General features: G+C 36.4%; 1 protein-coding gene across 3 annotated transcripts in view; it reads left to right on the top strand.

Moving 5' to 3' along the window:
• The window catches only part of LRBA (LPS responsive beige-like anchor protein), a 390502-nt gene that overhangs the window by 99460 nt on the left and 276288 nt on the right, over positions 1-14754 (top strand). For 2 of the 3 annotated variants that reach the window (XM_084516785.1, XM_084516787.1), the window contains exons 32-34: positions 293-371; positions 503-636; positions 2235-2296. In XM_084516785.1, coding sequence (XP_084372911.1) covers positions 293-371; positions 503-636; positions 2235-2296 — 275 coding nt within the window. The remainder of the gene's footprint in view (positions 1-292; positions 372-502; positions 637-2234; positions 2297-14754) is intronic. The other variant, XM_084516786.1, reaches the window with a different exon arrangement.

The following is a 14754-nucleotide window of genomic DNA, read 5'->3' as shown; positions in this document are numbered from 1 at the left end:
GAGATCCTTCAAAAAATAATCTGCAGGGCTTCCTTGAATCACTTCCTATTTGTGCTAGAGAAAAATTTAAAAAGCTTGCTGTGGCATATCTGGTAAATGTGAATAACTAAATAGGGGTCTTCTGACACCCAGTTTGAGGTACAGAGAAGTACAAAGGTTTACTTAGTAACACATGTATTTTAAAGCAATGGCTTCTCAGAGTTTGCACCTGAGGCTTTAGTTTCTGGTCCAGTTGTCTAAGCTCTGCCTTGTTTTCCTATATAATTGATTTGTTTATTACACTCTCTTTTAGGAAGGGGATCATCTAATTCGAAATTGCCATCTGTCCCTACAGTTTCTTCAGTGCCAGGGGATTCTGCTTCAAATATGAGGTAACTTCTTATGTATCTATACCAATTCAGTGTTGCAAAAACCCATGTTCCTTTCTTAGAATTTCTGCAGCTACCTTCTTGCTTTTTGTTTATTTATTTATTTTTGCTCATCATATGTATTTTTCTATTAGTATTACAGACAGGCTTGAACATGCTTTGGAAAAAGCTGCACCACTTCTGAGAGAGATTTTTGTGGATTTTGCTCCCTTTCTTTCTCGGACTCTTTTGGGTAGTCATGGGCAGGAGTTGCTGATAGAAGGTACAAGTAAGTTTCCATTGAAAAAAAAAAAGTGGCTTTTTGGTTTTATTTTATCTCGGAGATTAAAAATGTCTGTTTTTAATGCTGGCTCTGCCCTAGAAACTTTCTTCCTGCCTTCCCATGCAGTGCTGTCCACAGGATTTTGCTGCATCTTCCGTCTGTCTTTACTCCTCTGCCAGAGGTCATTGTCATTGTCTCCTCATCTTTGCTATCCATCCTGCTGCCTCTTTGCCTACATCTCATCTGATAGTTTCCTATATCTCATTATGTCAGACCAACTGCTGTTATATCTTTCTTAGTTTTCTGACTCTTCCAGGGAATTGTCTCATAGAAGTTGATGTCTGAAATAATGTTATGTGAGCATTAAAAAGAAATCTTGGTGTTAAGGTCAACACTTCAACACAGAATTAACTGTAGAGTCAGTAATGCAGGTAAGAATACATTGAGAAGAATCCTTTGCCGCTTCTGAGACGATGAAGATTCAAGTGTACAGCAACAATTGTGGCTCTTCTGTGGGGTGGATTTCAAATGATTGAGATTGGGATAGTGGAGTTCTTTCTACTGTTGTTTTTCTGTCTTTTTAAAAACTAGTCTCAGTCCTGTGAAGTAGATGTTAATGTCCTTAATTTAAAAAGTCATGTTTGTTGGAACTATGTGCTTTTAGCAGTGAACACCAGTTCGTCAGATTTCTCTTAATTGTTACATCATACAAAACTGTTCTTACCACCCATTTTTAGTTTGAAAATTGCAGTTTCTGTATCCTATTTAGTTGCATTTTCTCAGTCTTAAGATAAACATAACCTGGTTTCAAAGTATTTTGACTGTGATGTAGATTACATATATGCAGAGAGATGAACATACTGTAGTTTGGTTTATCAAAAAAAAAAAAACAACAAACAAACAAAACAAAAAAACAGCAAGAAAATGATTGGGAGAATTTGAACTGACTAGACAGAAACAAACACACCAAACCATTTTGGGGGCCAAAAGAAAAGTTACAATCTCAAAACAAAACAACATGCAAATATAAATAATAATAAGTCAAAATCATTTATAAACAGTTGAGAATATTTAATAGGTTACTGCTTGTGCTTCTGCTAAGGTTTAGTGTGGGGTTAAAGGTCAAAGTACTAATAAGAGTGTTTGGGATGTCTGCTGCCATGAAACAAAATGGAAACTTGATTGATAGCTGGGGGCTGAAAGGAGAATGCGCAATGGAGAAAGCAAAGGTCATAAAGCCATTTCCCTTCTCTGCATATATAATGACCCAATCCTTCAAGAAATAGCGAAATGTAGATGCACTGGATTAATATAACATATGTTAACCACACTTCTGGTCATTTTGAAATACAAACATTTATGAAACTCTGAATATTGGAGGTAATGTATTATAATTAGTTGCATCTTTAGATGCCAAGCTTTGAATTTTTGATCTTCCTCACATAGTTCTGTTTTGTGCTGATAAAGTAAAAACAAACAAACAAAAAAACTCTAAGTGGTTTGTGAATTTCATGCTTCTAATCTATTGTACTTCACAATATTTTGTGTTAACAAGTGATGCTGTATAAGCAAGTGTTTACGTCTAGTATTTTTTGTTTTTCTAGGTCTCGTGTGTATGAAATCTAGCAGTTCAGTCGTGGAGCTAGTGATGCTTCTTTGCTCTCAGGTGAGATTTACATAGTGTCTGAATTGCTGTCTTTGAGCACAATGGGAATTGCAGTCGAAATTTTACTCTTAAGACTGTGTAATTATTGTAAAAAAAAAAAATAAAAAATTGTATGCAAGGCCTTATTAACTTCCTAATAAAGTTTTGTGATACTAATTGTGACTAGTGGGTAGGAAAGAGAAGACGCTAAGGGTTTTATGTTCCCTTACTGTTGAGCGTTTACATAACCTTGATGTTGGTATGCCTAAATAATTCTATGCTGTCATTTTTGTAAGATAAAATAGGATCAATAAAATATTAAGGGTATAGAACCAGATTGATTTTTGAGTCTTGGCATGTTGAATCCTCTGGGATGAGTAGAATTTTTCCTTTTGTGTCGAGGTTATGAAATGAGTGATAAATACTTTTGAAACCCTGTCATTCTTAATTGATTTGACAGGTAATAAGAATTTGAGAAAAGTATAAGAAAGCAGTCCTGGTTGTCAGCTGTTTGGGGCTTCCTACGTTCCTAAGAGCAAAGTGATTTTAGATATTTAAGAACCTGAAAATCACCTCTTTTTGTGCATAGGAAAGAGACAGCCTAGGGAACTTTCTTAAAATTGCGATGAAGGAATTAATTGGGTTTTCTTTTTGCTTTCTTTTTTTTTTTTTTTGTAATTAAATGGAAGAATGTTTTTATTGAGCTTTTCTTTTGGTGCCTTAAAAATGATACCTTTCTGGTAGTAAATTCCCCTACTTAAAACTTTAAAATAGCCTTTTTTAATGGGAATGGTATTGGTCTAGAGGTCAAGGGTTCTGACCCATTTCAAAACCTTTGACCTTCATTTACAACCCTTATGGTTTGCTTGCCTGACGAATAAGGATAATGCAAAATTAATGTTTCTTCACATCGATTTATTCGTTTTAGTGCCTATATTGCCAAATTTATTTAGAGTGTGCTGATAGACATTTCATGAATACAAATGAAAGAATCATAGAAGGTGTGAAAAATCGATAGTCTGCATTGTCAATAAAATGCAATAAGAACAATTACTTCTGGAGATTACACCTAATAGATTTTTACAATGAACTAGTGAAGAGTAGTTATGTTTTCCAGTGAGCTTATTACTAATGAACGTATGTAGAACTTTGCTCATCTAGTTTTCCATCTTCCACGGGAAAAAAAAGTAGATTTAATCTGACAGGAATTTAATATTCCTCCTGGAACTTCTGGAATTCAGTTTATTTAATGTCATGTGGACATTGTTCACAACTTCTAAAATTTGAATTTGCTGCTGATATAAGCCAAAGAATCCTTGCTCCCAGGAAATTCATATGCAAGTTTTAATATTCATTTGTTAATGTGTTAGAGTAAAACTAATCTGAGTACTAAATATGTGTCTGAGAGCTTGGTGTTACCATTTTAAAAATTAGGTTTTGGAATGTTTGCTGCTTGTTTCAATAATTAGTAGTTGACCTTTTCTTTCTTTTTGGTAGGGTAATCTAATCTTTCAAAAATCATGTTGTGCTCTGTACTGTACGTCACTTGTTTGGTTTTGGGAAGTGGAAAGGATAAGGAATAAATGACGTGCTCTAATGCATCTATTTGTCATATGTGTCACAGTGCCACTTAATACTAATCTAATCAAATTGAGGATATAGTGATTGCTTAGCAGTGCTAGTTGCAGAGACTTGAGGTTGTTCTTTGTGAAATAGTAGAAATAAACCAATAAAATCACAAAGACATGGAAGTCTTTTTAGAGTTGCATAGCAGCTGTAATTTTTGGCACAATATGAAAAATGATGTGAGAAATGAATCTAAAATTAGCTCCAGATGTATACAGATTGTTCTGGGGTGATAATTACATTTTTCACTTTGAATTTTCCTAATTCAAAGAGGTCAGCATGGCAATCACAGAAGTGATTTATTTTGTTAAGAAGTGAACTGTCTTTTGCTACATGAAAGCCTGAGAGATATGAAATTGAATTTCAAGACGACATTTTACAGATACTGGGAGGAGATGGGGATGAGCTTGATTGATTTTTTTTTTTTTCTTTTTCTTTTTTTTTTTCTTTTGGCCAAAGATAGGGTGGGAAGCTAAGTGATATCCTTTTGCTAAAATTTTAATTAATTTTTAAGAGGAGATGGAGAGGATGAAGTGCCAAAGATCAAAAGATCAGGTCAAAAACTAGTTTTTAATCACATAAATAATGTGCCATAGTTGCAAAGTAAGTATCTGCAAATTTGATTTAAAACTTCACAAATTTGTCAGCCATCATATTGTGAAATTGAAAGACTGCTCTGATTAATAACTTTGGTGTTTTTGTTAACCTCTTTCTGAAAATTAGTTTTAAACATTGTATATATGTAGTAAGCACTTGATTTGTTTTTCTAAACGATGTTGATTTAGATTTATGACTGGAATATTTTCTTCTTTCTCAGAAGTGCAAAATAGAATAATAAAATCTCAGAAGTAATTTTTCCCCATAAAAATGAAAAAATGAAACTCACAGGTGAAGTGATGAAAAAAATCAGGATGATGAGAGTTCTATGAAATTGTTACACCCTGCTCAGACCTTTTCTTGTTTAAATTTTGTGTATTCGGGCATTTGGAAAAAATGTACTGTTTCCGTGTTTTGGTTTTGTGTTTATATTTTGACGCATTGTTTTATGGTTTTCACAAAGTAAAAGGAGAAACAGGTGGTTTGAAATCCAGACAAAAGGCTTTTTCTAAGACAAAAACAGTTGCTTTTTTGATAGACACACTACATTTTGAGACATGTGTCTGTGTGTATACTTACATTTATATAAATCTATCAAAACATAAAGAAATCCTTCATTTAATATTACTGCAAAGTGTTCTTGCTTATTTGACATTAATATCATTTTTGAAAGAATCGACGTTGCATTCAAGGCCACTTTATAAACGCGTTGTGTTGCTCATCCTAATTCAGTCTGACACACATTCCAATAACACTACCTCCCTTCTAGGGTTTAAAACTAAATTTATGGCTGAGCATTGTGAAGTGCATCATTTAAAAATGGTTTCAACCCAAAACATCTAATAAATAAATAATGTGTATGGCTACTCAGTAGCAGACTCTCCAGACTAGAAATCATTCCATCGGATACTCAACAGTCCACTATCGGAGAGGGCTGTCAGATAAATCTTACAGTAGCTGCATTCATGTCCTGTAAATCACATGTTATTGTCTGAGCCTTCTGCCAGGTCATCTATTCTTTTCCCATTTATCAGAAATGCATACAGTACAGTGAACCTAGAATCACCATCTAGTCTGGCCTGGCATCCTGTTGAGGTAATTAAACCAGCCAAAAGAGTGAAGTCCTGTGTCTACTATCCCTTTTAAATAAGTGACGTCAGGATGTTAAAGATGCTCACCTGCTATTGTGAGGCAAGGTTTCTGCACAGGGAAACTGTGATATCATCCTTGAAAAAAGCATTTTCATCTGAAATGACTCTTGCTCTATGCCCTAAAACTTAAAGGGGCACATATGAATGAGTGTGTGTTTATCCATAAAGTAAATTTGCTACTGTGCATCCTCTCGTTTGTCAGCTTTTTCCTTGAAATACTTCAATGAAATAGGAAAAGCTGTCTTCTTCCATACTCCCATGAAGTTCCTAAAAAAAAAAAAAACAAAAAAAAAAAAAAACAAAAAACAAACAAACAAACAAAAAAAAATGTTCTCCATTACTTACATACATGAAATGTTCATCCTATTATTGTAGATCCAAGGTGAAAAGGTACAAGAATAGGTGAAGCAAGTTCCGTTTTTTTCCTTGATGCCTTTGAATTTACAGAATTTGCAGCTCTTGAAAAATTCTTCATCCTTTTTTCCTGTGGTAAATCAACTGAATTGTCACTGAAATATATGAAAGAGAACTAACTAGTTTCTTGTCAGGTACATCTTTTACTTGAGAGCTTTTTTCTACTGCATCTAAGTTTTCTAGACCATTATCTTCCACTAACTGACTCCAATACTGTTCGGCTCTTGTAAAATTTTCTAAAATAGGTGGAAAGCCACTCAACCTTTATAAAAATTTGCCAAATAGAAATTAACAAAAACTGCGTAATGTTTTATGACCCCAGCACCCCTCCCACACACACAGATAACCCTGTTTGCTGGTTCAGCATAGAAAAGCTGTGTAGTTCCTCCCTCATCTGGCCCCTGTTGTTTCAAAGGGATTAAGGACATATCCTTAACAGGTGATGAGATTTAGGAAACCAAGACCAGTGTTTTAATACGCGTAATCTCTAGGTATTTTATCTTCTGGAAATATGTATGTGGTGTATTGCAATACAAGCACATAACTGTAGCTACTAGATTCATATTAGACCTTAATAAAGTACATCTTTCATTGAGGAGATGGAAGAGGGAAGCATAAACTATGATGCTCCAGAAGCTTGTGTGCAACTATAGCATCTGCTCATATGGCTCAACGAAAGATGATTACAGTTGAATATGTCATGTGCTGTGCTGATTTTGGGATTACTTTTTTTGAAGAGGAAAGCATGATTCAAGGCTGTGTGCCTTAACGTAAGGCAGAAAATAGGAAAAGAAACGGCATTAAAGCAGAAGAAGGAATTATAATTATTTAAACAATATCAACATGTGCCACGCACTCATGTACCTGTGAACAAACAATAGGATTTTGTGTTTCCCCCAAGGATGCATGATATGATGGTGGTTAAGATTTTGATTTTCAGCACACTTTTTGCACACCATCCCCATTCTTCACCCTGGTATTTAGATGTTTGTAAAATTTCACAGGATCTTAGAGCTTTCCTGGGTATTCTGTACTTGGAATTAAGTTTTGTATCAATGACCTAATTTCATTACCTCAGGAATGGATTTTTGCAGTGTTCTAAAAAGTGGTAAGCCTTTGAATTATTTGGAGACTTCAGCTGATGTAGATAATGTCTGGTTTTAGGTTTTTGTTACGTGCAGAGAGAACATATTGTGGTGATGTTGTGTGATCTGCGCTGGTTCCTAATTTACTTCTGAGTGCAATTTCATGTGATGGATAATTATAGTGATCACTGTGAAGTTTTAGTTGAATTGGGTAGAGGTTATCTAAAGGGCGATATCAGTACCAAGGCAGCTGAAATCAACAGAAGCACCAAAACTCTAACAATATCCTGGTTTAGATATGAAGAGAATAAATGCTGTTTGAATGTTTGTGACCCATCATTTAGGTCATGACATCTTAAGATGACATTTTTCCATCCAATTACTTTGTGTTCTAATAGCTGAAAAGTAGTTTAAAGGGATCTAATAATCCCTTAGTTCCACGATCTGAAAAATGTATTTAATTTGTTACAGAAGGCACGTCTTGTAGGACATTTTGCAGCCAAATGACTTTATATTTATTTTAATACATGTTCTAATTTCACTTTAAGGCCACTTAGAATCTATAGCAGTTAATTTAGTTCTTTGAAGCAGCATGGCTTTATCTTTGTGTCTTTTTCTTATTAAAGATTACAGTCAGGATTGTGTAATTCTGGTAAGAATGAATGATGAATGCAGCTATATTTGTGTTAAAACAAACCCTAACCTTGAGTAATAAATCGATTTTGTGATAAAATACTTAGAAACATAATTTTATTAGGCAAATAGAAAGGATTAACGCTGTGACAAATAAAAAGTAGAAAAAAGGACTTCCTAAAGTCTAAATGGATAAGTTCAGGAGAAGATGCTCTATGAATCATGCCCATAGGTATCCATAGGTGTTTGCCTTCTGTTAATTTTCTTTGCAAAATTGTGAAGTATTTAGTGTTTCCAGTTTAGTATGAAAGCAGTGCAGTGAGGTGCACAAAAAAATGCATCACCCACAGGTGTGCCAGTGGGTATACGTGTTGTGGGTAAACATGTTGTATGTTTGTTAGCTTGTGTTATTCTGAAGAGTTTGAACATTTAAAGAATATCTGCTAGCCTAGCCTGTAGAGATGAGCTAGCTGTGGTAGGAAGCAAGAGTATTCAAAGTCACAGAATCATATCCTAGAATCACAGAATGGTTTGGGTTGGAAGGGACATTAAAGATCACCCAGTTCCAACCCCCTGCCATGGGCAGGGATGCCACCCACTAGATCAGGTGGCCCAAAGCCCCATCCAGCCTGGCCTTGAACACCCTCCAGGAATGGGGCATCCACAGCTTCTCTGGGCGACCTGTACCAGTGCCTCAGGTAAGTGAAGAATTTCCTCCTAACTTCTAATCTAAGTCTCCCCTGTTTTAGTTTAAAACCATTTCCCTGTGCCTTGTCATTATCTGACCAAGCAAAAAGTTACTCTCCGTCTTTTTTTATAAGCCCCCTCTAAGTACTGAAAGGCTTCCATGAGGTCTCCCCAGAGAGAGTCTTTCTTCTCCAGGCTGAACAGCCCCAGCTCTCTCAGCCTTTCTTCACAGAAGAGGTGCTCCAGCCCTCTAATCATCCTTGTGTTTCTTCTCTGGACCCACTTGAACAGCTCCACATCTTTCTTGTGCTGGGGGCCCCACACCTGGACACAGCGCTCCAGGTGGGGCCTCCCGAGGGCAGAGCAGTGGGGCACGATCACTTCCCTCTTCCCTGCTGGCCACTCCTCTGGTGATGCAGCCCAGGATGCAGTTGGCCTTCTGGGCTGCAAGCATGTACTGCTGGCTCAAGTCAAGCACTTGTCCACCAGAACCCATGAGTCCTTCTCTGCAGGGCTGCTCTCAGTGAGTTGTTCTTGCAGTTTGCCCTCGTGTCTGGGATTACCCTGACCTAGTTGCAGCACCTTGCACTTTGACTTGCTGGACATCATTAGGTTCACATGGGCCCATTTCTCAAGCTTGTCCAGGTCCCTCTGAATGGCTTCCCTTCCTTCTGTTGTACTGAGTGCACAGCTTGGTGTCATCTGCGAACTTGCTGAGGGTGCACTGGTTCCCATTATCTATGTAATTGATGAAGATATTAAAAAGTACCAGTCCCAAGACAGACCCCTGAGTCATCTTATTCTGCTATTGATTATCTAGATTCTGAAGCTGCCTCAGATCTACTTTATTCCAAGTGGAGCTAGGCGTATTATAAAGCATGTTATTAGTTGTTATGCAGGTCGAAGTAGGAACATTCCTAATGCAATTTCATAACAAATATTTCACAGGCAGTGTAACCGGCATACAAAATAGAAGATTCTTTTTCTATCTTTATGCTGCTATTGTATGGAAGGTATTGGGAAATGTCTGTTGAGCTTTACGTACAGTCTACTTCAGGATATTTTCAGCCAAGTGATTTTACATTAGGAACTATGTCCTTTTCAAAAAAACTGTTCTTGTAATTTACCCCTTTCAGTGTGTATTTTTATCTACAATCACTTTGTTTGGCAGGATAGAGACTGATGAAAGCTAGGTAGAGTGGAAGATGGGTCCCACAGAGTAGCCAGTACCCATGCTATCAGTGCTGTCCTCCCATAGAAAAGACTTGCACTTCAATTAATATTTCAAGTAATAGTTGTTGTTATCATCAAGCAGAACAGACAGAGGAAAAATTTGAACAGAACTTCCCAAAGAAGTTGGTAGTCCAGAAACTTAAGGGCATTCACCTGGCAATGTGGAAGACTGCAGTTCAGAAAGGAATTAAACTCTTTCAGTCTGTAAAATCAACATTGTGATTCATCTGCATTGTCCTCAGTTGTAGTTTCCACCTTTGGTTATGATTTATGAAGACATCCGTTCTTCTCTGTAAGGCGTTGGGGATAAAGCTGAGGGTTTCTGCATTCTTCTGCATTACAAGGTACTTGATATCGACGCAGAGAGCTGTGTGGTGAATGGTCAGTCACAGCTTTAGTTGTGGAATCTAGACTCCTTAAGCATAGTCCTTTGGCGCTTGGATTTTAGATACTCTCCTGTCAGTAAGTTTTCTTTTAGCAAAACAAAGTTAAAATAGCAATCTGCCTAGATCCCTTGGATTCTCTGTTATGCTTTGTGTATCTGCATATTTGTAGACACAGTATAGCTTCTTTCTTTCCTGACTTCTCATAAAATCATTCTGAACAAATTTCCTGCGTCTCTGCAGATCTCACTTTGGGTGCTGAACTTCCATAGTTGGTATATATCATTGAGCAGGGTACTTGGAATGATTACAGAAGGATTACGTCTGCTAAGGATATTTTGCTGCTTGCTTCATTGAACTGCGTTATATGTTTTAAATGTTTGAAACTGGATGCCAGCTTGGTAGATAACTGTCTGAAGTGCAATTTTGATAAGATTTAAATAAATGGAAACAGCTGGAAATCCTTTCCTTTGAACTGGAGTATGTTGAAATTACATTTGGAATTAACTATGTATATTTTTTTCTCATATAAGTGCTGTATAGACTTAGAATCTCCAGGTTTTTTATTGTAATAAATTCGGTGTGAAACTCTAAGTTAATGCATTTTTTTTCTCTTGGAACTTCACTCCTACTTCAATTTCCCATTGCTTTCTAAATTGTTTGAAACATGCATTGCTTATAATTGCCTGCAATATTTAACCTATCTCATTCAATGGAATTGCTTGAATTTCATACAAGGAATTTTTCATAATAGTCACTAAGCTTTATGCTTCTTGGATTCCACATTAGTTTGCTACACTTAAGATATGTTCAAGCTCTGTCTTTTTTCTTAGTTGTAGTTGCTGGCTTCAGGAATAATATGTTTTGTTAGCTCTAGTATGGCTTACAGGAGTCTAAAACCTCTGTGTCCATCACTGCCAAGGTTTTTTTTTTTTTTTTTTTTTTTTTTTTTTAAATAAACTAATAGAGGGAATGGTTTCTTTCATAAGTCTGTGAAGTCTGTCTTGATATATTGACAATATGCTTAGTAATAGAAATCAAAGAAGTGTATTTAAACTAGGTTGTTGCTTTAAGTATGGAAAAAAGATTAGAATGTATTGGGAATGATTTGCCAATACTGTATGAATAGTAAGTGGCCTATTTTTGACTTGATTCAATAAGCACTTTTTAGTTACTTCCCGATAAGTAGTGGTCAGTAGTTAAAAGGTACAAGATACTGCTTTGGCTTTATCTCCTCATATCTTTCCATAATTCTTAGTCTAGGAGATGCTTTAAAGGTTTCCTTACTCCCCCATTTAAAGATGGAATATATGATGTGGAATTTTAAGCTGAGCAAAATCTACGATGTGTTACATTTAGCATGTGAAAAACAGAACAATATATGATTTTTGTCATGCTTTTATTAAGTGGGGTTGATGTTTGTGCATATTAGATCTAAATAATCATCAAAACAATAGAAATGGCTTCCTAATAAAAACTCATTTTCTGTAGACCTACTTTTGACCAATTTGGAAATGCCCTATGTAATTTTCAGCAACTTCACTTTGAAGTACTTAACAAAAGCAGGCTATGAGACTGAGAAGATAGATGAGAAAGAACCGTTGTTTTTTGTTCTGTACTACATCGCAGTTTTTTGAAAAGTGAGTGAGTTTTGGGGTTTTGAACAAAAATAAGCATATGTAAGGAAGTTGGCATGTGTGCTAAATATTCAACTGAGAAGGTGTATAGATAGGCAGGTAGATGTGGATAGGTGTAGTAAAGCCATGATGTTTTGGTGTGGATTTACATGATGCATTATTTCTCAGGACAATACACTTGTCAGCATGACTTGCGGACTTCAGATAGAGGAAAATATAGAAGGTAGGGTTAAAAAAAAACAACACAACAAAAGCCCTCTTAGAAATAGTTTGCCATCCTGGAAGAGAGGTAGATAAACTTTCGTAAGGTCATCTTACTAAATTGTAAGTCTTACCATCAGTAAAGTGCTGGGGGAAAAAAAGGAATTCCACCTCTTTCCTCCCCTTTCCTCCCCCCACCCTTTTTTTGTGATATGTGCTTATATACATATGTATGCACACTCTCATTAGCGGTTGTTCTGTAGGCTTTTCAGATGATACAGACTCTTACTGAGAAAATTTCTCTTATCAAATGAAAATTACTTGAATTTGGTCAGGAATCCAGGCTGTGGTGTTAATGGCAATTTAATGGAAAACATGTCCACTACAGCTAAAAATATTAGCCTTTAGAATTTAAAACTAGGCTGAAAGTTTGATTAATGTATAATTTTTTTCTCTTATGAGAGGATATTGTAACACAAATGTGAATTTTGGGGGTCTGAGAGGGGTACAGGGCAGTTTCATTTTCATGAATGTACATTGCTGCAGATGTTCAAAACTAAGGAAACATAATTTAGCTACAGAAGCAAGACTTTTCTGAAGAAAAAAGGCATCCTGTTGCTTCACCAGCACACTAGGACTTAAAAAAACACCACCATTTAAGGTGAGTTTTGTGCAGTGAGAGCACACCCTGTGGCTTGGCAGTCTAGTCAGAAGGATGATACCATGCTGACTTTATAACTAGATCTTTGAACAATATTCTCATGGGTGGCAAATGCAAAACAAAGTAATATCAACTGGCACTTAATTCTGTGAGCTCCCTGCTGATGGGGCTCTGCACTGAAATGGAACTCTTCCTGCCAGGAAGTCAGCCGCAAAGTGTGGAGACCTCTGAAAATAAAGCGTGCCTTAATTTGACACCCTGCTGTTTTACAGCTAGTCTGTTTAATTTGAGACTATGGAAAGAGGTTTAGTGGAGGGGAGGGGAGTGGGATTATGGAAAGTTCAGAGAGTAGCAATGCTCGTCTCTGGCTTCATACTAATTACATGTGCGTGAACATTTTTGTTCATGTTAACAAACGAAATCGTTTCTCTCCGTTGTCTCCAAGTAAAACTGTTTCAGAAGCATCTGGAGAGTGGTGGTGTTTGCTGAAAGTTACGGCAGTAGGTGCTTTGCATAGTGGTGATATTCAGTTGTAGACGAAGCTTTAGACTTACAAATTCTGTGCCAAAGTCTGTGCCTTTTTATGTTTCTCTTCAACTCGAAAAATATCTGTCTCATCAAATATGTTGCTGATTGACTAATCTTTCTATAAATATTTAAAAAAAACTCGTTCAAGTGAAAAAGATCTTATTCTGGATAATGGAGCCGTGAATATGATGGAGGTGCATGTCTGTTAGGTGTTAGGTCCTAGTTCTGAGTCAGAAGAATTAAATAGATTTTCCAGCGCCTTCTAACAATTTAGTTATAGACTTTTTTATTTCTACCTAAATATAAGTGGTGGTACTTTTTCATTTTGGGGAACTTACTTGGTAAGTACACAGGAGAATTTGTAGTGAAAGGAACAGAAATTTATTTATCGTGTGTTCTTTTCTGAAGATGTCTGCATTAGGATGTTTTAACGATGAAGGACAGCTTTGGATATCCTGCCTTTTGAGAAAGGAAGTGGGAGTGGTTTATCACGTTTGGTTTCATTCCCTCAAAGTTTGCTTGCATTCATGATAAAGTTTTAGTTGAAACTAAACTACATCTGGAGAAAAGGTTAATATTAAAGGGCTTTCAGTTCCAAAATAGCATTCACCGTTTATGCTATTGAGTTTTTTTTTATTGGTTAAATTTATTTAGATAAAGCATATAACACATTGAGCAGGAAGATTGCTGCTCTTTGGTGATGATAATGAATGTTGGTATCGGTGGGATCAGTCAGTCACTAGTAGCGCAACTGTGCAGCAGTAAGTATATTGTGATTTTCTTGTCTTTATGACTAGTAGTCTACCTTGGGCAATAATTTTCTTTCACCATGCAGTGGTTTTGCCAAATCTCAGGAATGAACATTACAGTCAAACAATAAGCACTGATCAAGAGGCAATTGCCTTACACCCTTGCCATTCTCTGATTTGTTTTCCTTTCACCATTAAAAGATGCTAGTACTGGAGCTTGATTGTTCACATCTCTTCCTTTTGTCTGTCTCATGTCCCTTTTCCTTACTTCTGTTTTTCTGACTCATTTCATTTGACTTATAGTTTCTTGCTTTCCATTTCTGCATATTTGCAGAACTGCTCTTCTACTTTTTCTCAATTAATGTTTAAGATCTGTTCTAGTTCTTCCTGAAGCTATTGCCTTTCATCTCTGCATAGAAAATAGCTGATGGTTACAGAACCTGAAGAGGAAACTGCAGTGGAAAAGGTTTGCTGCTAGATGAACTCAAACCTGACCCCTAATGTCGTTTCATGAGGAGTCATGGCAACAGCCTGCTAGTGGGAGAGAGAAAGGGGAGAGGTGGCCCAGGCAAATCGCTTCCTCCATCAGAAATGTAAACCTGAAATCAGTGATCCACTTACTTGTTTTTTTCCCATTCTACAGTTTGTTGCTGTAGTGGGAATGTAGAGGAGCTGGAGTTTAACATAGACTTATCTCTCTCATCTCAGTGCAATGTTGGTTCTAGGGATTTAATTTTATGCATCAAGTTGCGATTTAGATTGCTACAAATGGCATGTAATAAATGTTTTTCATGTACATGCTCATAGTTTTTTGCCACCGGATATAAAAATTAAATTTATGAGTTCTGGTGATATGCAGATTCTGTGCTCTGATAGTTATTACTGGTAGCATTC

Source organism: Aythya ferina (genome assembly GCF_964211825.1).
Source record: "Aythya ferina genome assembly, chromosome: 4".
NCBI classification, from domain to species: domain Eukaryota; kingdom Metazoa; phylum Chordata; class Aves; order Anseriformes; family Anatidae; genus Aythya; species Aythya ferina.
This window is presented reverse-complemented; position numbering and strand designations above follow the sequence as displayed.